This window comes from Sphaerodactylus townsendi, linkage group LG03 (genome assembly GCF_021028975.2).
Source record: "Sphaerodactylus townsendi isolate TG3544 linkage group LG03, MPM_Stown_v2.3, whole genome shotgun sequence".
Classification (NCBI taxonomy): Eukaryota; Metazoa; Chordata; class Lepidosauria; order Squamata; family Sphaerodactylidae; genus Sphaerodactylus; species Sphaerodactylus townsendi.
Window position 1 is genome coordinate 176,675,123 of NC_059427.1, and position 26,575 is coordinate 176,701,697.

The 26,575-nt window shown below is 49.4% G+C and overlaps 1 protein-coding gene across 1 annotated transcript in view; it reads left to right on the forward strand.

The window, feature by feature from the left end:
* Window positions 1–26,575, forward strand: part of LOC125428040 (plexin-A3-like) — an 88,382-nt gene that overhangs the window by 35,865 nt on the left and 25,942 nt on the right. Inside the window, 6 exon segments of the mRNA XM_048487616.1 lie at window positions 16,691–16,787; window positions 17,451–17,641; window positions 19,529–19,674; window positions 20,108–20,228; window positions 21,494–21,630; window positions 26,164–26,337. Of these exon segments, the coding sequence (XP_048343573.1) occupies window positions 16,691–16,787; window positions 17,451–17,641; window positions 19,529–19,674; window positions 20,108–20,228; window positions 21,494–21,630; window positions 26,164–26,337 (866 nt within the window).

The window sequence follows — 26,575 nt, forward strand, 5'->3', positions numbered from 1 at the left end:
CGGTACCGCTCTGCACCATGGACTCTCATCAAGAATATTTAGGGCTGCGTTACAAAACAAATCAAAAACAAGTACTAAAAGCTACACCAAGCAAATCTCAAATAGTTTATAATGAAGGACTTAAAACGGCATTCAGATTTCACAACATCGTTAAGCCCCAGTAAAAAGAAAAAAAGTAAGACACTAATAGAAAACTCCGAGCTAATAAAACTAATAGTTAATAATAACTTAGCCGTGATAAAATCAGCTGGCGACAGTAAAGACCGCCAGGGCTGATTAAAGAGCCGTCAGATAAAAAGCCGGAGCAAAATTGCATTAGAAGCCCTCTGGAATAAACAGATCTTTGGAAAGCCGGGCATGCCGCGGTGGTGGTGGATGGGGCGGGGCGGGGCGGGGCAGAGGGGCTGACAGTAGCTCCCGGGACAAGGATTTCTGCAGTCTGGGGACAACAGCTGACAAATCCCTGCCACACATGTCCACTAGCCCCATTTTGGTTAATATAAGTATGGGAAGCCAGACACCCGAGGCTGATCCGAAAGGTCATTCAAAATAGGGTGAGTTATGTTTTGTTCACTGCACTCCGCACAAAAAAGGGCTAGAAACTTTTTTAAAAACTTCTCAGTTTCAGTCTTTAGTAGCTGCCACCAGCGTTGCTTCGCTGCAATAAGGCTCTCTTCTCTGATCCCTGCCAGTGACGTAGGTATACATTTTTATGGGGTGGGTTTGGGGGGGCGGGGCTCAGGGGCGGGGCCACACCCCCACCTGCCCCTGGGGGTGTGGCCACATCACCCCAAGGCCCACCCCTGTCAGCTCCCCTCGCCAGCCCCCTCCTGAAGACAGAGGCTCCGCGCTCACCTGGCTTCATCCCTTGCCCTGACCCGCCCACCGGCTGGGCTTTCAGCTGGTCGGGGGGGTCAAGTGGGGGGGGGAGGAGGAGCTTCGGAGCTTCAAAGCTTCAGACGTATAATGAGGGGGTTGAACCCGAGAACCCCCCTTACCTAAGAACATAAGAACATAAGAACAAGCCAGCTGGATCAGACCAGAGTCCATCTAGTCCAGCTCTCTGCTACTCGCAGTGTGGCCCCTGCCAAGGTGCCTTTGGGAGTTCACATGTAAGGATGTAATGAAAGCAATGGCCTTCTGCGGCTGTTGCTCCCGAGCACCTGGACTGTTAAGGCATTTGCAATCTCAGATCCAAAGAGGATCAAGATTGGTAGCCATAAATTGACTTCTCCTCCATAAATCTGTCCAAGCCCCTTTTAAAGCTATCCAGGTTAGTGGCCATCACCACCTCCTGTGGCAGCATATTCCAAACACCAATCACACCTGCGTTAGCATTGAAGAAGTGTTTTCCTTTTATTAGTTCTAATTCTTCCCCCCAGCATTTTCAATGAATGCCCCCTGGTTCTAGTATTGTGAGAAAGAGAGAAAAATTTCTCTCTGTCAACATTTTCTACCCCATGCATAATTTTATAGACTTCAATCCATATCCCCCTCAGGCGTCTCCTCTCCAAACTAAAAAAAAAGAGTCCCAAAGCGCTGCAGCCTTTCCTGCATCGCCAGGAAGGTGCTCAGTCCCTCAATCATCCTCGTTGCCCTTCTCTGCACTTTTTTCTATCTCTTCAATATCCTTTTTTGAGATGTGGTGATTAGAACTGAACACAGTTACTCAAGTGTGAGTAGCACCACATCTTTATATAAGGGCATGACAATCTTTGCAGTTTTATTATCAATTCCTTTCCTGATTATCCCCAGCATAGAGTTTGCCTTTTTCACAGCTGCCATACATTGAGTTGACATTCCCATGGAACTATCAATTAAGACACCCAAATCCCTTTCCTGGTCTGTGACTGATAGCACCTACGTCCTTGATCCCTGCGATTGTCAGATGCCTTTTTGCATGCCCACAGTGAGTCTGTGTTTCCACAGCGAAGACTGGGACCCACCCCGCCCACTGCTTTGCCGGGACTGGGCACTTGGCCTCTGGCTTGTGCTGTTGGTTTGCTTGGAAAGTGATAGGTCAGTTGTTGATTTCCAGCCTCAGTTACTCATCTACGAAATGGGTCTACTGGCCTGGTTTCACCTGTAAGGGGTGAATGAATTGGGAACTGTAAAGAACTGTGCACACTCAAAAGAACACAGTGGATTTCTGCATTCTAGCTTCCATTTGTCACCATATCTCCTGATGTATAAGAAAGTCAATTTTTACGCACACCGAAAAGATCTCTCCAAATTTAGATTTAAGGGCTGCCCAATGGATAGCACTCATCTGATCTCTACTGGAAAAGGTAAATGACACTAAAATGACTAAGGATTTGGGGTATGGGGAAGTGGTATGAAAGAGGCTAAGGGATACAGAAAGGAACATTTCTCATCTCTGAATCATTCAGCAAATGCTGGTTCAGGATGGACAAAAGGAAGTAGTCTTTATGGAACGTGTGACTAACTTTTATAGAGCTCTTCACCATGAGGAATGGCGATGGGCGCTTAGCTTCTGGGGCCTTCCAGGAGCTGAGCCAGATCCAGGAAGGGGAAGTCCAGATGTTCATTGCCAGTACGGCCAGGAGGCTGATGCTTGTGGACAGTGCGCAGCTGTCACCTTCGGCTCCCTCATGCAAATGTTGGAAATAAAGCATTGGGGTCAGTCAGGCTCAGGCTGGATCCAGCAACACAATTCCTATGTTTTGAGGTTCAGAAGAGTGAGGCTGAAGGAGGACTATGAAAAATCAGAGGTGTTTTTTGAATTAAGATGTATGGGTTCAACTTCCCACAATCCTTTGCACCAGGAGGTGTGGGAACTGAACCAGCTGGGCCAGACTCAACCACTTCATTTCTGAATGGTGACTCTTAACTGGGCTCTGCTTGCTTGTGGCTTCCGTTGGGTGTTTCACTCAGACCGCCCTCTGCTGCTCACACCTAAGATTGCATCTGGTGATCTCAGACCCAGGGTTGCCCTCTGCTATAAATAGCGGTCTCTGGCCGAATCCTCACCGGGAAATTCAATCTAGATCAAACCAAGTTTGAAAATAAACTGCACCTTTTCATCGAGGTTTCAACCTCCCCACTGCAGTATGTTTCCAGTGAAGACATCTAGGCCTATCTCGGATTCAAGAAATGTAACAATCCCCACTACCACGCGATCGGCAGGTCTCTCCTGATTGGCTGTCGGACCGTATTGGGGCAGGACCTTTTTTTCCTCCTGCAAAAAAGTGCTCATGTTATGACGTCAGAGCGTCATCACATCTCCCCCACCCAAGTTTCTGGTTGGTTATCGTTCTCTCATGCTCTCGCGAGAACAGTACTGAGTGTGCTGATTGGTTGTAAGGCATTTGCGTCACGTTCCACGACAGGAAATTTGAACCATGATTAGACCCCCGATCCTCTACTCCAAACTGGATCGAAGACGTGTTGTTTTTTTTTAAAGGTAGTACTTTCAAGCAGGTTCAGCAAAGACGCGAGATAAGGGGGAGAATGAGCGCCAGAACCAGGATGAATCCTTGTTCGTCGATCAGGCAGTGGGGAGTTCTTCCTGAATCCTTGATATTTCGCATGAGTATCACGCGATTAATTGACCATGGGGAATCGGCCTCTCTATCTCTCATGTCTCAGAGGGTAGCTGTGGTGGGAGCCTGCAGTATCCTCACAACAGCCCTGTGAAATGGGTTAGGCTGAGCGGTTTGCCTGGCCCGAGGTCTCTCAGCGCTGGAGTTCATAAATTAGTAGGAGCAATATCAATAAGAACAAATCTTAATGCTGAAGAGCTTGGATGACTGGACATCTTCCCCTTCTATAGTTCTCTCTTGTCCTTAGTGCTGAGCTGATACTAATCTTCCAGTCACCGTGGCGGTGATGTGGGGTGGAAAATTTTCCAACTCTGTGTTTTCCACTGAAAATCTTTCCACCCCATGTGTGTAAACATAGTCTGTTTCTTTCCTCACAAAGCACCGGGCTTTTGGGGGAGCTGGCTGCTGAGTAGCTGCCCTTCTCGATGCCCATGTACCATCTGCTGATCCCCTCCCAGGGTTGGGACCGGTTGCCATCTACCAAGTGGTAGATGGGTCATACTGCTGCTATTTTAATTAATGGATTTCATGGGTTTTTAAAAAAATTTTATTGTATAGAATATTATTATATTGTTACATTCAATATGTTTGTTCCAACTATACATTTTTCCTTTTTCACCCCCTCCTCCCCTCTTTTCCATTGATTATTTCAAGCAAGCAGCAGAAGGTTCATTCTTCTTATTCTCTTATTCCATAGTGCTTCGTTAAATCTGGCTTCTTCCATCCATTTTTCATACAATGTCCATAGCTTCATAATATCTTCTAGTTTCTCTTGCCATAGTGTATTTTTTGCCAGTCTCTCAAAAATCTCTAACTGAATTTGTTCCCAAATATATTCCAACCATTTTGAGACTGTCCATTTCTTGTTATCTTTCCAGCCCAACGCCAACACTGCGTGTGCTGCTCTAATCATTATTTTATACATTGGTTCCAAATTTCTGTTCACTCTTATATCATCTATTATCCCCGCAATTAATAAATCATTGTTTACATCAATTTTTACTTTTACTAACTGTTCTACATATTTCAAAATATTCTCCTAAAACTTTTTTACCACTTTACATTCTATCCACATATGAGTGTAATATGCTCCTTTTTCTCCACAATGCCAACATTTTGGGCTTAGTCCTTTGATCATGTAGGCTAGTTGTATTGGGGTTCTGTACCATTTGAGTAACACCTTTCTTTCCAATTCCACGTATTTTTCAATCTTTATCTTCGTCATACTATCCATAATTCTTTCTATTTTTTCTTCTTCTAAAAAGGATTCCGTGGTTTTTAATGATTGTTCGATTGTCTTGTGCACTGGGTTTTATGGTTTTATTCTTTTGTTTACATGTATACCGCTCTGAGCCCTTCGGGGGTTGAGTGGTTAAGAAATCGAATAAATAATAATAAAATGTTTCTAAAACGTTTTCAGTCCCCAGCCTTAATACAGTGTATGTTTGTACTCACCCCCTTGAAATGATCCATGGCTGCCAGTATGTGATTTCCCCTTTTTTCTGACTTTGTTGTCAAATCAGTGCTTCCTGGGCTTTGCAGCCTCATTTTGTGATTCTCTGCACCTCCAAGATTCGCCCCCAACATTTCAAAAACTCACAGAAGCACTCCAGAAACAGGCAAACAGGTATGGAGAGTCAGCTCACAAAATGGTGCCCAGGAAGCAGTTGAAGGAAGGCAGAGAGGGTTCTTCAAGAGATCTGCAGCTCAGTCGCCATGCGGGATGGGTCAGATGTGGGGGTAGGAAGCCCAGACAAACCCAGTGCTTGTAGACTGGCTTGTACATGGTATATCAGTGATGGAGAACCTTTTTGAGACCGAGGGCCCAAATTGCAACCCAAACTCCACTTATTTATCGCAAAGTGCCAACCCGGCAATTTAACCTGAATGCTGAGGTTTTAGTTTAGAAAAAAAACTGGTTGGCTCCCCCTTCCTCCGCCCCACCTGCTTGAGCAGGGGCCAGCCTGCTGTAGCCTCCAGCAAGTCCCGGGCGCACCGCTCTGTGCCTCTCTAGCATCTCTGCCTCCTCTGCACCCCCCCCCTCGGGCAGCAGCCACCTGGAGCACAGGCACCAGGCCCACCAGCCGAGTCCTCCCTGCTCACCGCAGTGCTTGCACGTCATGCTCAGTGGCCCAGGCCAGCCTAGATGTGTGTGTGTGTGGGAGGGTGATTTTCTGCCTCCCATATAACAAACTCTGTGTGCACGTGCCCACAGAGAGGGCTCCGAGAGCCACCTCTGGCACCCGTGCCAAAGGTTTGCCATCACTGTGGTATATTATGCAGGCATGGTTTAAATGTTGATAAAGTGCACCCAAACCTTGGAGACCGATTTTCAGGGTTTGAGCTTTCGAGAGTCAAAGCTCTCTTCGTCAGATACAAGAGCCTGGACTCTAGAAAGCTTCTATCCCAAAAATCTTGTTGGTTTCTAAGGTGCTCCAGGCCTCAAATCTAGCAGTTCAATGCAGACTGACCCAGCTGTCCGCTGAAATTTTGTCCGCTATTTAAATCTGAGTTGCTTTTTTGTGTGGAAGGCCCACATAACTGGCCATAGGGAACATTAGAAAGTGTAAGAGGTCCCTGGATAAGTCTGTTCTTGCTGCCCTTGAAAAGACTATTTAAGATTTTTTTTTAAAGACAGGCACTACCTTTCTGGATCAGGTCAAGGGGCCATCTGGTCCAGCATTCTGTTCTCATCTCCAGCCAGCAAGATACCCTCTGGGAGCTGCAGACGGGGTGTGAAGGTGATGCGCTTCCTCTGCTTATTTGCAGAATCTAATGCTGGGAAGCATCCTGCCCGTTCACATTTTGCTATTTTGGCCAAGAGAGAAGTGGGACCCAGAAAGGTTTGAAATATTTTGCCAGAAAAAGGAAGGGCTCATGCTGCCACTGGCCCGTTCTAAGCCAATTTCCTAAGGGAAATGCCTGTGTTGTAATGGCACATTTTATTAAGTTAGTGATGGGAAGAAGACCTTCACCTGTCTGTCCTGAAATGACTCCCAATCATGAAAACAGTTTCAGAGGGTAGCCATCTTGGTCTTCAGTAGAACGCCAAGGTTTGAGTCCAGTAACACCGTAGAGACCAAGTCGTTTTGGGAGATAGAAAGCATTTGAGAGTCAAAACTCCCTTTGTCAGATCTGAGTTGGAACTGAGGTCTCCAAGTCCTTATATCTCAGTCAGAAGATGGGAGGGGTGCAGAGGTACGACGTGTATGTTTTTCTGCCCCTCAGCCAGAGGTGGGATCCAGCAGGTTCCCACCAGTTCCCGAGAGTGGGTTACTAATCATTTGTGTGAGCTGAGAGGGGGTTACTAATTGGGTCCGCTTTTCCATCTCCACGCCCTCGCCTCCCCGAGAGGCATACTGCCTTTGAACGTGAAGGCTCCATATAGCAATTGCGACTAATAATGTAACTCCCTGAACTGGGTTAATCCCTTTCCGGTACTGCAGTTCATTGATTCTCAGCCTTTCATACCTTTTATCTCACCAGTCTCACCAGGTTTGCCTAGGTACGCCTCTGCCCCCTTTGCTGAGGGGGGGCTGGCGAGGGAACCTGTTACTAAAATTTTTGGATCCCACCACTGCCCTCAGCATTTCTCCTCTGCTCTTATACAACCTGAATTCCTTCTTTGCTGCACTCCAGAGATGGGATCCAGCAGGTTCTCACCAGTTCCCGAGAGTAGGTTACTGATTATTTGTGTGTGCCGAGAGGGGCTTACTAATTGGGTCTGCTTTTCCGTTAGAAATCCCATTAGGTCCAAAAATCATGAAGTCCTGTTGTTTCCTATGTGGCTGGTTAGCGAAGGTAGAAAACGGGATAATTCTCCCTGGTGGGCTGTTTTAAAAACATGTTTTAGAAATATGGTAAGGTTCCTGGTTTAAGGAAAGTCTCCTTCTTTTGATTTGTAGAAACAAAATTAAGTATTTGAAAGTATTAAGTATTTGACAGGCAGTCAATTAGAGGAGAAGTAGTTGTTTCTGTTGGCAGTAGACGATAGGACTTGCTGTAATGAGTTTAAATTATGGACAGAAAAATACTAGCTGGAAATTGGGAACTTTTTTTTTTACAGTAAGAGTTTTTTTCAGTAACAGAGAAATTAATGCCCCGCCCTCCGGAATGCCCAGCCACGCCCCTGTCGTGCCCCGCCCAGCCCCATTGGCGCTACGCCACTGTTTGAATCCCACCACCATGGGAACCTGTTACTAAAATTTTTGGATCCCACCACTGCCGCACTCCTCCCACCTTCTGATGGGGATATAAGGACTCCGATCTCCATTCTGAATCATATCTGACGAAGGGACCTTTGACTCCCAAAAGCTCATACTGTGCAAATCTTGTTGGTCTCTGACTTGGACACAAATCGAGCTGTACTATTTCAAAGGACAATGCCAAAGTCTGTTAATATTTTTTCATGTCCTTTACTGTTCTCACAGTGCAGCGTAACTATTACGTGCACCCACCTGATGGTACTATTTGAGCATCCAGAAAGGCATGAGGAGGCCAAGATGTTCTGGAGCAGGGGTCGGCAACCTTTAACACCCAAAGAGCCATGGGGGTGTGGCCCCACCTCCACAAGCCCTGCCCCTGCCCTCCTCAAGCCCCGCCTTCAGCCTCTTGGGTGGGATAGACAGCAGCGGCAACACCAACAACGGCAAGTTGCACTTTGGACGCGGCGAGCGCGCTTCCTTCCTTCCTTCCTTCCTTCCTTCCTTCCTTCCTTCCTTCCTCCCTCCCTCCCTCCCTCCCTCCCTCCCTCCCTCCCTTTCTTCCTTCCTTTGGCATCCTTTCCCCTCCTTCCCAAGCACCAGACGAGGGAGCCGCAGTACAAGGACAAAAGAACCACATGCGGCTCTGGAGCCACGGGTTGCCGACCCCTGTTCTGGAGGAACTGGGTTTGATTCCCTGCTCTGCCGCTTGAGCTGTGGAGGCTTATCTGGGGAATTCAGATTAGCCTGTGCATTCCCACACACGCCAGCTGGGTGACCTTGGGCTAGTCATGGTTCTTCGGAGCTCTCTCAGCCCCACCTTCCCCACAGGGTGTTTGCTGTGAGGGAGGATGGGAAAGGAGTTTGTCAGCCCCTTTGAGTCTCCTACAGGAGAGAAAGAGGGGATATAAATCCATCCTCTTGTTCTTCTTATACGTTGTCATACACAGAGAGAGAGAGAATTAGAGAACGTCCCCTTTCTGGCGTTTTACCCACCGGTGCTCTGGTGCGCAGTGAAATCTTGTCCTGACATGCTTCCTCTTTGTGGCACACTGAAGGAGAAGGCACTTCAGGGCAAGATTTCTTGTCCCGACACGCTTCCCCTCGCCCCGCGCACGTTTCTTGCTTTCTGCGAAGAAAGCAAGAGCTCTTCTGGTGCGACTTTTCATGGCATAGCAGGGTGAGGGCAGGGAACAGCCAGCAGTGGAGAATTGGCCTCTGGGTGTCATTTAACCTCCCCGAAACCAGTGTTTTGGCTGTCTGATTTGTGGCACTTTCAAAACAAAACCCCCACAATTCTGTCGCAGGTTCTGTGAGGTTGCACAAACCAGGCCGCTGGATATTTCATAAAAGGACACTTGGCTTTCCAACTTGAACTTTTAGCAGAAATGCTTGCTGATGCGTCTTAATCCCTGCTTGCTGGAAGAAATGTTTTTTTACGAGCCTGACAAAGTCTTCCCACTGGCGTTGTCTTCATTGAGTTGCTTCCATGCGGTCGGCTGCCGTCGCTCGGCAGTTTCTCTTTTCCCCAACTTTGGTATTTGGCAGGCGTCGCCTTACCTCACTCTTTTGCATTTTGTTGTAGTGAGGTTATCGACTTGCTTTTCGTGAGGTTTTGCTCTGTTCTTTGCAGTGAGTCACACAGTTCGGCTGGAGCTGCTGATGTAGCAGTTCCAGCCCCAGGAATGACAATCAAGCCGAGTGGCTTTATGTGCGTTATTGCATTTGGGGCTCGGTTTTTTTGATCCTGGAGCGCCTTTGCAGCCCAGGGAATGGGGGCCGCTTGGGTTCCAAGAGGATTGGTGGGAAACAGGCTCCGTTCTGGCAGTCGGCCCACTGCTATTGGTTTTCCTGTTCGTGGGGAGAGAGAGAGGTTCAGGGGAGGAATTGGGATTCGATTGTCGGATGGAATCTGGTACGGATCTTGTCTCCAGCTGGGCCTTATTTGTGCCTTCTTGTGGCTGCTGCTGCTGCTTCAACACGCGTCTTAAGTTATGGTCTGCTGAGTCCTGCACGGAGGCCCTGTTAGACTTGCCAACTCTTGGCTTTGAAATACGTGGCAGCAGTTTGAGGGATGGAGCCTGGCAGAAGGACGTTTAGGGGAGGAGGGGGGTGGGTGGTATGTAATGCCACACAGTTTACTTTCCAAAACAGCCATTTTCTCCAGGAAAAGTGGGACAAACATTCTAAATCTGTGGTGGCGGACCTTTGGCACTCCAGATGTTATGGACTACAATTCCCATCAGCCCCTGCCAGCATGGCCAATTGGCCATGCTGGCAGGGGCTGATGGGAATTGTAGTCCATAACATCTGGAGTGCCAAAGGTTCGCCACCACTGTTCTAAATGAATGAGTGATGAATGTGAGTTGTGTCATCTAGAGATCAGTTGTAATTCAGGAAGATATCCAGTCCTTACCTGGAAGTTGGCAACCTGGAGCCAGCGTTGCATAGCAGTTCAGAGTGGTGAAACTCTAATCTGGAGAACTGGATTTGATTCCCCACTCCTCCACATGAGCAGCTGACTCTGATCTGGTGAACTGGATTTGTTTTCCCACTCCTACACGTGAAGCCTGCTGGGTGGCCTTGGGCCAGTCACAGTTCTCTCAGAACTCTTTCAGTCCCACCTGCCTCACAAGGTGTCGGTTGTGGGGAAAGGAAGGGAAAGGCGTTCATAATCCGCTTTGAGACTCCTTATAGGAGAGAGAAGCAGGATGTAAATCCAAACTCTTCTTCTGCTACAGTCAGACGTTTGGGCCCATTTTTCAGTGCTTTGGAAGTGTGTCCACTGAGCACTGTGTGAAACAACAGGTGGTGTGATCCCTGATTTGCACATGCAATTAACTCAATAGTGCACAGTTGGTTTCCCCCCCTCCTCCACACAGCAATAAAAGGGGTATTCACATGCAGCAAGCAGCGCACCCAACTGACTTTGCATGCAATGCAATTTGGCGCAGAAGGTCCACGTGGGAACCACGGTGCAGTTTTTTCACGACATGGTCCAATCTGAATGCAGGGAGGTTTTCACAAGGCCACGCAGGCCCACACGGCCACTGAGACAGGGAAGGAGACACTGTCTGTAGAAAGCAGTGCATGAATCTACCCATCGGTAGCAAGCGAGGAAGAGACTTCCTTCCCTTTGTAACCTCCCTGAGAACTGCAGCGTGCATCCTTCATCCGCTCCTTGTGAGTCACTTGCTTGATTTAACCTGAGCTGTTTGCTCTATGGCAGGGGTCTGCAACCTGCGGCTTTCCAGATGTTCATGGACTACATGGAATTGTAGTCCATGAACATCTGGAGAGCCGCAGGTTGCAGACCCCTGCTCTACGGGCACTTTGCTGGGTTTCATTTCAAACGCAACTCCAAATTCTACAAAGTAGGAAGGAGAGCAACAGTTGGGGAGAAGTGGGGTCCTGTGTGGTTTCCGGGCTGTGTGCCCATGTTCTAGCAGCATTCTCTCCTGACGTTTCGCCTGCATCTGTGGCTGGCATCTTCAGAGGATCTGAGTTGGGGAGAAGGTTTTCTTGTGGGCCCACTCCAGGCTAATGAGTCGGTGGTCCACGGCAGGAGCAACCTGGGATGCTCCTGGACTTGCTTCCTCTCCCCCCCCCCCCATTGTTAGTTGATGCCGCTGCCCCTTGACTTGCTCACTGAGGCTGGGGCACTGATGGAATGGAACGTAGGATTCCGTGTTGCCTTCAAGAAGGATTAAAGGGACTTAGATTGTCTAGAAATAAGCAGCACAAGTGTCTGGAGATCTGTGAGTAGTTGTTTACTTTTAACATCCATTAATGATGTGAGAAATGATGCATCGACTCGGAAAGGAGGGAGGGGGGGGTCAGATTTTTGCAGGCTGTGCAAATTATTCCAGCTGGCAGTCTGCAAGGGGGGCTGGAAGGGAGCTAATGGGAGAGGAAGTGTCAGAAAGCCACCCACCCTCCTCAGCCAAACGTCTGGTGACTCTGACTTGTCAATGCCAGTGCAAATGAATGCGCACAGCAGGGGAGGAGGCAAGACTTGGATGGCCGCAGCGGATCTTGCCGGAAAACCATGCTGCGAGTGGAACGGGTTTAGGATCCCTGCCCTGCTGTGTTCTCACAGCTGCCTCTGGGTTGGCTAGAGGGTGTGGTGCACAGATTTAGGGTCACCAGTTGCTGAAGCAAAGGAGAGTAGCGGGGAGTGGTGGTAATAGAAGGAGGAGGAGGAGTTTGGATTTATATCCCCCTTTCTCTCCTGTAGGAGACTCAAAGGGGCTGACAAACTCCTTGCCCTTCCCCCCTCACAACAAACACCTTATGAGGCAGGTGGTGCTGAGAGAGCTCCGAAGAACTGTGACTAGCCCAAGGTCACCAAGCTGGCGTGTGAGGGAGTGCACAGGCTAATCTGAATTCCCCAGATAAGCCTCCACAGCTCAAGCGGCAGAGCGGGGAATCAAACCTCCACCTGCTCTTCACCACTACGCCACTGCTAGAGACCGGTAGCAAAGTTGCCCAGGGCTGCTGTGCCCCCGCAGATTAGGGATGCCAGCCTTCAGGGGAAACCTGGGGACCCCGCAGAATTGCAGTTCATCCCCAAACTACAGAGATCAGTTTCCTTGGAGAAAATGGAGTCTGTGGCATTGCACCTGGCAGAGGCACCTGTCCTCCCTAAGATCCATCCCCAAATCTCCCGGAGTTTCCCAACCTGCATCTGGCCATCCTACCCCCATTCCCAGCCGGGTGAACCTGACAGTCTTGGTCTCCGGGAGGATCTGTGCCCCCAGACTTCGTTCTCCCCCCCCCCCCGACCCATCCCCCAGCAGTCTTAGGAAAGGTTAAAAAATGATCTTCGTGAGTGTCATAGTTGATGAACTGCTAAACCTCAAATCCTCTGTGAGTATGTGATCCTGACCGCCATATTTTCGGAAGGGCGGAGGAGCCGTTGTTAGCCTTCCAACTTGATCAAAGCAAATGCCTTTAAGTCGAGGGGAAAAAACCCACTGTTTGCATTCCCTGAAATGAAAGTAACATGCAACACAGATGGCTGGTCTGGCAGATGTGTGCTCTCGTGGCCGTGGCCCAGGGGAAAGCAGATCGCAAATTCAGTACAAGGCGCAATGGAGAATGCATCATCCTAAAAGGCGCAAAATGATTCCCGCAGGTTCCCGGGGTTTGTTTATATTTCTTTGTCTGAAACATTCTCGCACTGCTTTCCCACCCAATAAGGCTTCCAAGGCGGCGAATGTAAAAAAATCATTAAAACATTTGGACAGCTAAAAATACATTCCAAATTATTAAATAATTCATTAAAGAACATAAATAAACAACACTGGAACCAGGAAGGAGGGCTGGTAATTGTTTTTCTGGGGTGTGTGAGATGAAACAAAGACAGTCTTCACTTGCTGGCGAAGGAGGGAGACCGACAAATTTGCCTGAGGAGTGAGTGGTGCTGAGACAGAGAAGGCCCTTCCCCAGTTTGCTACTTGTCCAGCCTCAAATGGTGGGGGCAGCCAAAGCAAGGCGCCAGAACATGACTAGAGTGCAGTTGCATAGCTATGGGGTGTGAGGAAGCTGGAGCCCCCTGCGGCACTTCCTGGGGCACTTTATAGAGCTGGCTCCCTCGCAACTGTGCCCTGGTTTTGAACCCTGCGGAGCTTGTGGGAGTTCGCGGCAGAGCGAGCAGGCCTCCCCCGCTCCCAATCCCCACGTGGAGATCAGGAGCGGGGCCGGCCAAACTTGCCCCCCCGCCCCCCGGTCTCCATGTAGAGGTACGGAGCAGCAGGGGCCCATTTGAGCCTTTCTTCAGTGAGGCCAGACTCAGACTGAGCAAGGTGGGCTGTCGGCTCTACCTTCATACTATTGGCTCCACCCTCAAGCTCCATTGGCTCCGCCCCCTGTCGCGTAGGAATAGGTTGATGGGGAAGAAGTTCATGATCTAACAATACTTGGCAAGCAGACCACCCCTTGGACTTCCTGGAATGGACAAATAAGCTGAAAAGAATATTCAACAGTGGTGACCCTCCGCTGAGTATGAGAGAGACCGGAGAGCTTTTCTGGGGTATATAAATCAATGACTTGGATAATTAGAGATAATAATGATTATCTGGATAAGGATAAACTATTGATTGGAATTTAAGATGCTGTAAAATTGGATTGTAACAGATGTAAGCAAGTTCCACATGTTATATAATTTATGATTGATTTTAATCTTATGGAATTTTTAAAAAAATGTTCCAGAAAAAAATGCTATAGCAATAGAGGGGCGCCCATGGTTGGGATTTTTGGCTCCTAGTCCAGTTAGGATGGCACACAATCTGATTGCAGAACTGCTCCGATGCCTCTGCCGTGACCACTGGTCTTCCCACCCCATGCACCAGCGGCACTGAAGCAGTGATGTCCGTGCTGATGCAGTGTGTCTTGCCTTAAATGTGTCACTCAGCCGTGACAATCCCAATATTGAGAGCCTTGCCGCCCCTCAATTGCAAATGTGTTGCGGTACCTACTTGGATGGCTTAGAGCGCGCATTGTCAGATACACCAGGAGAAAGCAGTCTCTTGTCCACAGAAGCTTTAAGCCAGGAGAAATTGGTTCACCTGTTAATGCTTGTGGCCAGAGGTGGGATCCAGCAGGTTCTCACAGGTTCCCGAGAGTAGGTTACTAATTGTTTGTGTGTGCCGAGAGGGGGTTACTAATTGGTGATTTTGCCACGTGATTTTTGCCTTAGTTACGCCCCTCCTCTCAGCAGTAGCGCGCAGAACTTGAAGCAGTCTAGCAGGAGGTGCACCGGGATGCGTGGAAGCCTGTGCCTGCGTGCAGTCATTCCTTGCCCAAGGACCGGTGCACAGCGTCCTTGCCACAGCCCCGCCCAGGAATGCCCCGCCCCCGGAATGCCCGGCCACGCCCCCGTCGTGCCCCGCCCAGCCCCATTGGCGCTACGCCACAGTTTGAATCCCACCACCATGGGAACCTGTTACTAAAATGTTTGGATCCCACCACTGCTTGTGGCAGAGAGTCCCATGGGCACTTTAAGCATTGTACTTTCTACACCTGCACAATCTGGGAGAAGGGAGCAGGGGTCCCCGGTTTCCAAAGTTTGCCAAATCTGGTCTGAGAAATTCCTGGAATTTTGTGGACAGGCAGGGCAGGCAGGCAGGGAGGGAGGGAGGGAGGGAGGGGAATTTGTAGAGGGGAAAGAGCCAGACACGGAGCCGGAGGATGAACCCTCCAGAGCTACCCTTTCCTGAAAGGGAGTTGATTTCTGTCATCTGGAGATCAGTTGTAATTCCAGGAGAATGACAGGGCCCACGCAGGGGCGGGACAGCACCCAGCCGTTTTGCCCAGTCATGTGGCGGATGTGTTGCCAAGACCCCCCCCCCCCATCTGCATTCTACCCCGAACTCCAGTTTTTTGGGGGGCGGGGGGGCTCTTTTTAGTTTATTATTATGGCCTTTAGGCCAGCCAGTCATTTAAAGTCAGCTTGTATATAAGTGCATAGCATTCCATTTGTACAAAAAATCCAAAATATAAAATCCAATATGAAATCTGTTCATTAATAACATTAAAAATATTGACTTCAGGTATTATTACGATCATCATCACACAATGCAGCTGTCTGTCTTAATAATGATCTATGCGTATTGTATACCAGAATACAAAATTTGGCTACCTTCTGTAATGTAGAGGGAACACGATCTTCTAGTAGCAATCTGGCAAAGTTTGTGTCTGAATTGTCTATAATTGAATATGCATGATGAGCCGTTCGTGCCCCCATGTGACCTGACCAAGCAGTCCCAGGGCTCCAGCCTCTCTGGGGGCCCCATCATTACGCCACTGGTCCCGCAGGGAGGTTATTTATTTATTTATTGGATTTTGTTTGTTTATACTTCCTATTTATTATACTTCCCACCTCCGAAGGGCTCTGGGCGGTTTACAGCTTAAAACCATAGATAAAATGCATCAACACTGATAATACCATACACCAGAACACAAATCACCAGGACCTAAAAACGTTCATAAGGTGGCAACCCTATGAACTTTCCCCATTACTCAGTCATCACCTGGCAGGAATCGGCTGGGGAAGAAGTGAAAGGGCAGAGCAGCCAGGAGAGAACTGGACTCATTCCTTCCTCTTCCGCCTGACACCTATTTATGTGTGTGCGGACAGTATATGAGACGCATTGAGGAGTATGTGCCTTTTCCCATCCCTGTGGAGGCCACCTGGCGTGCTGAGAGCCCAGGAGCCACTTCAGATATAAAAGAGGGGGGCCAACATGAAAGAGTTTGTAAACTCTCAATCTATTCTAAGTTGAGTAAATTGGCATATGTTTCCTTTTAGTCTGCGATCTGCAGGAGCGCTTATTCATACTTAGGGGGGAGTGAGCCTGTTCGGTGGTATCTGTATCTACCTAGTACATTTTTAGCCTGCTTTCCTTTCCAGGTGCTCTTGGAAGCATGCAAGGGTCCCCCTTCCCCATTTTATTCTCACAAGAGCCCTGTGAGGTAGGCTAGGATTTGGACCTGAATCTTGGCAGATCCTGCTTCCACACTCTCACCACTGTGTGGCCCTGGATATGTGGCGGAAGAGGAAAGGTCTGAAGTGAGGGTCGTTGGCAGACTACACCGACGACGGTCGACTGGATGGTTTTGAGGTGCTTGGGTGTTCTCTCCACAGAAGGAAGGAAGAAGAGCAGAGTTTGGCTGTTCTCCCCACAACAGACACCTCGTGAGGCAGGTGGGACTAAGAGAGCCCTGACAGAACTGTGACTGGCCCAAGGTCACCCTGCAGGCTTCACATGGAGGAGCAGGGAAAACAAATCCGGTTTACCAGCTAAGAGTCTTCTGCTCGTAAGGACGAGCGGGGAATCAAACCTGGTTCTCCGGATTAGAGTCCACTACCCACGCCGGCTCTATTCAGACCGTTCCTAACTGGCAACCCATCTCTTTCCTCAGTATTGGTACGAGGGAGAGGAAGTGGGGGAGCTGCCGCTGGACTTCGACGTGATTTGGGATGGAGACTTTGCCATTGACAAGCCACCCGGGTTCAAAGGTACTATTCTCAGGAGCGTCCTTGCGCTTGATTTCTGATCTTTCTTTCTTTGCTGTAAGGATTAGGGTTTATGGAAACAGGGGGGGTTTATGGAAAGTGTCCCCAAGTTGCAGCTGTTTTATTTATTTATTTATTTATTTATTTATTATTATTATTATTATTATTATTATTATTATTATTATTATTATTATTATTATTATTATACACATAACAACACAGCACAAGTGTCTGGAATGCATCTCTGAATATCGAGTCCTTCCCAAGGACCTAGGATATTAGAGGTATTTGCGTAGAATATGTGCAGTTCCTAGAAGTGCTGCTTTCTGCAGCATGTGGACTGATGTTCTGTCCAAGTTTAGGCTTTCCAGATGTTTTATTATTTATTATTTATTATATTTATAAACCGCCCTCCCCCAGAGGGCTCAGGTTTTATGGTGCCCCCCCCCCCCTTGAGCCTTGCTAGCAAAAGCCCCACCTGGCCCTAACCCATTTTCAAAACACTTGGTGGGCACCAGGGAAGGTGTTGACGGGCACCACGATACCCTCCGGGCACTACGGTGGGACCCCGATCTGCGGTGAATAGCAGGTGACCGGTTTTGCTCAGGAGAATGGGGTGGGGGGTCCTAGTGCTTTGTCACCGGCCTGTTCCTTCTCTCTCCCCAGCTCTGCTGTACAAGTGTTCAGCCCAGCGTTCTAGCTGCGGGCTCTGCCTCAAGTCCGAGCCCCGCTACGAGTGTGGCTGGTGTGTCCCTGAGCATCGCTGCCTCCTGCGCCCTCACTGTCCTGCTCCCCGGCAGAACTGGGTGCCGCCTGGCCGAAGGGGTGCCCGCTGTGCCCACCCCCGCATCACCCAGGTAAGGAAAACCTGGCCTGCCTATTTCTCATCCTATACAGTCGCTTCCTATTCTTTCTATCTTTGGAATGGAGGACAAGATCCCATCCTGGAATAAGATGTGTTCCCCCCCCCCAAAAAAAAACCAAGGCAGCATCTCCACCTGGCTCTTCCCTGCAGATGTGGCTGCAAATTGGGAACATCTGCATTCCCATACTAGCGCTCTAGATCAGTGGTGGTGAACCTTTGGCACTCCAGATGTTGTGGACTACAATTCCCATCAGCCTCTGCCAGCATGGCCAATTGACCATGCTGGCAGGGGCTGATGGAAATTGTAGTCCATAACATCTGGAGTGCCAAAGGTTCGCCACCACAGCTCTAGATAGACTCTGCATGTCAAGGGCAAGCTTGCATGTTGAGGAGTGCGGGATCATACCTGTTCCAGGTCCCCTACTCCCACCTCAAAGATGTGCATTATGTTTACATAGCAGCCGTGGATGTACAGCTCACCTCCCATAGCTCTGTACAGGTCAAAATGGGATCCCGTGGGAGTCAGTGTAACATAGTCACTAAGAGCAGTGGATTCTAATCTGGAGAACAGGGTTTGATTCCCCACTCCTCCGCATCTGTGGCAGACTCTTATCTGGCCAATTGGAATCGTTTCCCTGCTCCCCCACATGAAACCTACTGGGTGACCTTGGGCCAGTCACAGTTCTCTCAGAACTCTCTCAGCCCCACCTACCTCACATAGTGTCTGTTGTGGAAAGGGGAAGGGAAAGGAGTTTGTAAGCCGCCCTGGGTCTCCTTACAGGAGAGAAAGGCAGGGTATGAATCCAAACTCTTCTTCCGATGCTTTCTGAGTGTTGGTCCTTTTGCCAGCTTGAAATCCCAAGCTGGGTGACTCAATTCCAGTTCTCCAGCGTGTAGGGCTTCATTTCCTGCCATTTAGGCAGCCATGAAGAAAAGAAGAAAACTCAACGGTGCACAGGAAGAATTTAGTCTTTACGTTCAATTGCCCCAGCATGGTGCCCCAGCACTTTATGCTATATAGCCGTGGTGGCGAACCTTTGGCACTCCAGATGTTATGGACTACAATTCCCACCAGCCCCTGCCAGTATGGCCAATTGGCAGGGGCTGATGGGAATTGTAGTCCACAACATCTGGAGTGTCAAAGGTTTGCCACCCCTTCTATATAGGTTCCGGCATCTCTTCCATTGGAGTCTGTTTGCTTGCTGACGGATTCTCTGAAGGGTGGCTTTTGCTAGAGGGTGGGATTTCTCTCTCGCCGTGTTCCCTGTCAGCAGGGGGTTTTAAGCCGTCCTTGGGCTTTTCGTACAGATGCAGTTTAATCTGGGAGCACTGCCACGGCACTTCCAGGTCTACAATATATACCACCCAATGATGGCAAGTTTTTAAATTGTTTATCAAAAGTGTTTATACTCCTCCTTTCTATAGTCATGCTCAAAGCAGCTTACAAAATACAATAAAATAAAAAATAATTTGGTAATCTGTACACTACCCACTGAATGTGGAGAACCTCCCCTTTTCTTTCCTCTTTTATTTTTCCACCTCTAGCCCCGATATAGATATATTTAATATTTCAACATTTAATTTTTGGTGTGTTTTTGAGCCCCAGTGCAACAGACATTTTTTCTGGAGCACCACCAGCTTCACCCAACGCTCATGATGAATACTTTGGTGGCTTCCTTCCACTGCATGTGGAAAAAACAAATCCGTGGATTATAAATTGTAGAAATGTATGCATCTTTATAAGAAATCTTTATTTGAGGCATCAACTTTGTTCTCTGTCCAAAGTTCTCCACATTGGAACACGGGAGTATGGCTGCTGCCCCCCCCCCCCCCAAATGAATGCTGTTTCTCCTTTTCTGTTTCCTTCTTCTTTCTGCAGGTGTCACCCCTGACTGGCCCCAAGGAAGGGGGAACACGGGTGACAATTTGGGGCGAGAACTTGGGGCTTCATTTCTACGAGGTGGGGGTTCGTGTGGCTGGCGTGAGGTGTAGTTCCCTTCCTGCTGAATACGTTGGTGCCGAGAGGTGGGTGCTGGCTGGGTGGAGGGCAGGCTGAGAATTGGGAGCGTCGTGCCACAGAGAGCAGGTCAAGGCACAGGGCAGGGAATGAGAGAGGAAGCAGACATTTCTAGAACGAGCAGGGTATACAGTTGCAGGCTGAACCTGGGTGAGCCGAGGTGAGCATCAAACAGGTCCCAACAGGCCCCCATCTCCACATGGCCGGTCCCACTCTCCACCTCCACGTGGAGATGTGCCGGGTAGGGTGGGCTGGGCTGGCCCTGCTCCTAATCTCCACGTGGAGCTCAGAGGCGGGATGCAGCATCTAGGGTTAGCCCTGGCACCACTTTATAAAGCTACACCCCTGAATGGAGGGTGCTTTTGGGAATGGGTGTGGAGAGCTGTGGGAGGGGGGGCATCAGTGAGGGGAGGGGGGCCTGACCTCTCACTCCCTCCACAGGCTGGTGTGTGAACTGGAGCCGTCGCTGCTGCCCGACCCTTCCCCTGGGCCCGTGGAGCTCTGCGTAGGTGACTGCAGTGCTGATTACCGGACCCAGTCGGACACACTGTTCACATTCGTGGTAATTTGGGCTGCTGGTGGATTCCATATTTAACTGGTGTGTGCATGTGCATGTGCGTGCGTGCGTTAAGTGCCTTCAAGCCACTTCCAACTTACGGCAAACCTATGAATTAATGACCTCCACGATGTCCTGTCAGGAACAGCCTTGCTCAGGCCTTGCACACTGAAGGCTGTGGCCTCCTTCATTGAGTCAAGCAGTCTCAGCCAGTGTGGTGTAGTGGTTAAGCGCAGGTATACTCTAATCTGGAGAACCAGGTTTGATCCCTCACTCCTCTACGTGAGCGGCTGATTCTAATCTGATGAACCAAGTTTGTTTCCCCACTCCTCCACATGAAGCCTGCTGGGTGACCTTGGGCCATTCACAGTTTTTTCAGCTCTCGGCCTCACCTACGTCACAAGGGGGAGAGGAAGGGAAAGGAGTTTGTAAGCCCTTGAAGTCTCCTTATAGCAGAGAAAGGGGAATATAAATCCAAACTCCTCCTCCTCCTCCTCCTCCTCCTCCTCTTCTTCTTCTTCTTCTTCTTCTTCTTCTTCTTCTTCTTCTTCTTCTTCTTCTTCTTCTTCTTCTTCTTCTTCTTCTTCTTCTTCTTCTTCTTCTTCTTCTTCTTCTTCTTCTCCTTCTTCTTCTTCTTCTTCGGTTGATGATGGAGCCAAGGAATAGAAAACTTTGAGCAATTTCAATTTCTTCATTATTGACTTTAAAGTTATGAATCCCCCAGCAGCCACTGTTTTTGTCCTCTTAATATGTGTCAAACTCCGGTGAAAGAAACAACACCTTGTAGAGAACAGAAGTTTATTCATACATCCAGAGAGTCGCTTGGAAAAGCCAAAATTGCCTTTTCCGCACGCAAACATCAGTAATATGACATGTGAAGATACCCCTCCCCCCATGAGAACAGACTATGAAATATGCAGTCAGTTTGATAAGAGCAAAAGTCCGTCGGAGCTGACCTTGGCCAGCACCTGCTGGTATGAGCTGCAAGAAATGACACACAGAATACAGTTCCCATCCCGCTGTAGGCCCAAGGTGCTAAGCAGCCCCAGCAGCCCAGAAGCATCCTGACAATATGAGACACATGTAAATACTCGACAGCAGTTACCGCCGTGCATTTGAGCGAGTTTTGAGGAGGAGACAAGTCTGTAGGGTCTACCCCCTCCCCCCCATTAGTTAATTCCTGTTTGGGACAGTGAAAGTTTACGTGTCTGCTTGAACAGTGTGTCTTAGCAGGTGATCGGTTACTGATTTCTTTCTGTTCCCCTGTTCAGAACCCCAGTTTTTATGGGGTGGATCCAGAACGAGGCCCTGCCTCAGGTGGTACTAGAATCACCCTCCTAGGAACCCACCTGGATGCTGGGAGCAACGTCAGCATTGCAATCCGGGGAGCGCCGTGTCGGCTGGTCAGGTACTTTTAGGGGCTGCCTTTTGATTTGGAGGAGGGTTGGAGTATGAGGAACAGCAGAAGGGCCCAGACAGTGAAGGTGCACTCTTGGATACACACTCAATGACAAACGGCAAGCAAGCAATGAAAAAGCATTTTCATACTATAGATACCAATCTCACTTATATTGAGTCACACTACTGGGTCCAGAAGCTTCTGAATTGTCTGTTTGACTGGCAACTGCTCTCCGTGGAGTATTCTGATTGGCAGCAGCTCTCCAGGAAGGGATATTCCACGCCACGCACTACCTGATTCTTTTTTAACCGGAGATGCAGAGATGTGAACCCGGAGCCCTCTGCATGCAGGACCCACGCTCTATCACTGAGCCACACAGTCTGCCTCAAAAGCCTGGTGTAGAGGAGAGGATGTTGGAGTTCGGGTTAGGGTTAGAACTGGGAAACCCAGATTTGAATTCCTGTTCTGTCGTGGAAGACTGCCAGGTGACCTTAAGGTCACTCACTCTCAGCTTAGCCTACCTCACAGGACTGTTACAAGGATACCACAGAGGAGAACAGTGTAAGCCTCTGGGTCCCCATGGGGGATAAAGGCAAGGTACAAACAAACAAATAAATGCCACAGCAGTACATGCCGCAAGTAGACAGTAAGACCTAAAATACAGTGCTTTGGTCCACAGTCCTGTTCCTCACACCTTCTGAACCAGCCTGTTATAGTATGACCCTGTTACCTTCGTAGAAGTACTTTCCTGAATAACTCTGCTATGTGGACGATGTAGTTAATTCTGCTATGTGGACGATGTCATGGAGTACTCATAGAGCTGGAGTTTATTCTGGTTACAAACGGAACAAAAATAAGACTGGGATTTTGACACTCCATATGACAAGAAGGAGAATTAGGGATGATAGCAGAGTGCACCGTGACTGAAAAGGTAGTCCAATATTTGGGAATAAATGTAACTGGTCCAAAAGAGAATTGTCAAAAGGTTTGGACAAGTCGAAATGAAGATCTACAGAGATGGGAGAAGTGGAAAATGTCATGGTTAGGAAGATTATCCACAGTAGAATTAATATTCTGCAAATGCTCCCAATTCATTTGTTAAATGTGAAAAGCATGAGAGCCTCCCCAACCTCCTCAGACAGGCCATTCCACAAGATGGGGGCCACAGCAGAGAAAGCCCCGTGGGTGGGCAGCTGTTGATCTTACCGGATTGTCGTGTGACACCCACAGAAGGCTCTGATCAGATAAGCAAAGCAGGAGAGACAATCCGGCAGATACGAGAGTCCCAGGATGTGGAGGGTTTTGTCAGTACCTCGAACTGAACCTGGTGACTGATGGGCAGCCAATGGAACGACTGCAGAGCGGGTGTGATATTCTTGCTCTATTTACCTCCAGATGATAATCAAGCTGTGGCATGCGATCATAATCCAGGTTGCTAGAAAGATCCAGGTTGCTAGAAAGATCCAGGTTGCTAGAAAGATCCAGGTTGCTAGAAAGAAGTGTTACCAACAGAGTGTCATCAATGGAGGTCAAACAGACTCCTATTTGTTTTCTTTGGAAGCCTCTCAGCCCATTTAATTGCTCTCTGTAGTTCCTCGGGGCAGAGGACCCACAAGCTAACCAGAAATTTGGGGGCTCCTGAAGCATAACCGTTGTCTTGAAATGGTGGAGGCAGCAAAGCGCAGTGGGAGTAGAGCACCGATCCCTGACCTTTTTGAGCCTGCGAGCACATTTGGAATCCTGATATTGGGGGGGGGGCAGCACAGAGGCGTAGCTTCCATGGGGACATCCGGGGACAAGTACCCTGGGCGCCCCCTTGCGGTGGGCACAAAAATTGCAGGTTTGTTTGTGGTTTTTTCTATTTTTTAGGGTTTTTTCCATTTTTGGACTGCAGGGGGCGCAGCTTTTAGGCTAGCAGCACCAAAATTTGTCAGGTGACTCTCCTGATGATACCAGCCAAGTTTGGTAAAGTTTGGTTCAGGGGGTCCAAAGTTATGGAACCTCAAAAGGGGTGACCCCATCCTCCATTGTTTCCAATGGGAGCTAATGGTAATGGGGCTACCCTTTTGAGGGTCCCCATGAACCAAACTTCACTAAACCTGGGTGGTTTCATCAGGAGAGTCTCCTGAAGATAGCCTAAAATTTTGGTACTGTTAGCTTAAACCAGGGGTAGGGAACCTGCGGCTCTCCAGATGTTCAGGAACTACAATTCCCATCAGCCTCTGTCAGCATGGCCAATTGGCCATGCTGGTAGGGGCTGATGGGAATTGTAGTTCCTGAACATCTGGAGAGCCGCAGGTTCCCTTCCCCTGGCTTAAACATTGCTCCCCTGACAGGCACCCTCAAAATTTCCCCAGGTTCTCTCTTTAAATCTACCCCCTTTGGAGTGGATTTAAAGGGAGAATCTGGGCTCCCTAGATTAAAAAAAAACATTGAAAGTATTGTTGAAGGCTTTCACAACCAGATTCAACTGGTTGTTGTGGGTTTTACAGGCTGTGTGGCCGTGGTCTGGTAGATCTTGTTCCTAACGTTTCGCCTGCATTTATGGCTGGCATCTTCAGAGGTGTATCACAGAGAGAAGTCTGTTATAAGAGAAGTCTGGACACAGTGTATAACAGACTTCTCTCTGTGATACACCTCTGAAGATACCAGCCACGGGTGCAGGTGAAACATTAGGAACAAGATCTACCAGACCACGGCCACGCAGCCCAGAGAACCCATGATAACCAACATTGAAAATGATGCTGTTGGGGGGGGGGGATCTACCCTGAAACAGCATCACTTTCAATGTTGTTTAAACTAGGGAGCCCAGATTCTCCCTTTAAGGTGGATTTAAAAGAAGAATCTGGGCTCTCTAGTTTAAACAACATTAAAAGTGATGCTGTTTCAGGGTGGATTCCCCCCCTTCAAAAAATAGCATCACTTTCAATGTTGTTTAAACTAGGGAGCCCTGGGTGTGTTCAGATTTGTGTGTTGGGGCATGTTCTATAACAGTGGTGGCGAACCTATGGCACGGGTGCCAGAGGTGGCACTCAGAGCCCTCTCTGTGGGCACGCACAAACAGAGTTCCCCCCACACACACACATCTAGGCTGGCCTAGGCTCGATTGTTAGCATTAAACCTAAGACCTAGGCCCTTTCCGCACGGGCCAATAACAGCGCCCTAGGGACGGCAAAAACGCTGTCCCTAGGGAGCTGTTTGCATGGAGGGCGCAGCTGCATCGCAGCAGCGCCGCCCTCGCTCCCCCCCAGCAGCGCAAAGCCGCTGTTTCCCAACCTTGCTCCCCGAGCGAGGTTTTCTGGAAACAGCTGTGCGAACGGCAGCGGCTGGAAGGCGCCATCCCCCCCTTTCCCGAACAACATACCTTCTCTGCAACCTTCCAGCGCGTCGCCCAGGCCTGGGGACACGCCCCCCTGCCCTGCGACTCCAGAGCTGTCACGCAGGGCAGGGGGGGCATGTCCCCTGGCCTGGGCAATGAGCCTGAAGGTCACAGGGAAGGTACGTCGTTCAGGCAACGGCGCAGCGCTGCGCCATCTTCCCTGCCCCTACCGGGACCGTTCGCACGAACGGTCCCGGTGTGTGTGTGTGTGTGTGTGCGTCGGCGTTATATACGCCGACGCACCCCCGAGCGTGGCCATGCAGAAACGGCCCTAGTTTTGGGGAAGCAGTGCAGGTAACCCTGTTAAGCGCTGTTAAACCCCACTGGTTTTCATGGAATCCTTTACCTGGGAATAGGCTTGGTTGCTGGCAATGGGGCTTGCTTCTGAGTAAACCCTCCTAGGGTTGTGATTCACCCGTTGGAAGAGTTGCAGGGTTGCTTCAAAGCAAAGCCACCAACTACCACCAAGCTTACTCCTGAGTAATGCATGCCTTGGAGCCAACTGTTTTTTCTAAACGAAAACTAAAATTCAGGTTAAATTGCCGTGTTGGCACTTTGCGATAAATAAGTGGGTTTTGGGTTGCAATTTGGGCACTCGGTCTCGAAAAGGTTCGCCATCACTGTTCTATAATGTGATGGTGACTTTGAGATGACCTGGTGCAAAAAATGTTGTTTGGTTGTGGTGGGGGAGGGACGCTGCCCATATGGGGGGCCCCCCCACAAAACTCAGATTTTGCCCCGGGCTCCATTTTCCCTAGCTACGCCCCTGGGGCAGCGACAAAACAGCTGCTACAAAATGGCAGCTGCAGGAGACAGCCCCAGCCCCAAAACGATTGCCAAGGCCCAGCTTTAGTAGCACAGCGTGGATCCTTGTGCTGGGGTGGCAGCTGCTACCAGAGCAGCATATTTTAAAAATCTGCACAGCCAATCAGAAGCCTTGCTGGGCAAAAGCCCTGCCCGACCCCACCCACTTCCTAAAAACACTTGGTGGGGGACAGTGTTGGGGACCCCTGGAGTAGAGGGTGCCCGTGAAGGTGTAGGGGAAGGTCTTTGGCAGGGAGGTTGTCCTCTTTGGGATGAAATTATTCCCTGTCTTTTTATGGGCAGTGATTTTAACTCTCCTCTCCTCTCCTCCCCCATCCCCGATCCCTGTTCTTGCCAAGGCGAAGCGCAGGGGAGATTGCCTGCCTGTCTCCCTCTTCGGTGGTGGGGCCAGGCCCCGCAAATATTAGCCTCCGCATCGACCGCGCAAGCATCAGCATCAACAGCACCGTCTTCTTCCGCTACAGTCCCGACCCGGTCGTCACAGCGGTAGAGCCCGCCTGGAGCATTGCCAAGTAAGAAACCAGCCTGTGGCTGCCACAGTGCTCCCATTCACACTTCCAGGTGGAGCATTTGTCATTCCCATTGGATGGTCTATTGGCCTAGGTCCATGGTGGCGAACCTTTGGCACTCCAGATGTTATGGACTACAATTCCCATCAGCCCCTGCCAGCATGGCCAATTGGCCATGCTGGCAGGGGCTGATGGGAATTGTAGTCCATAACATCTGGAGTGCCAAAGGTTCGCCACCATG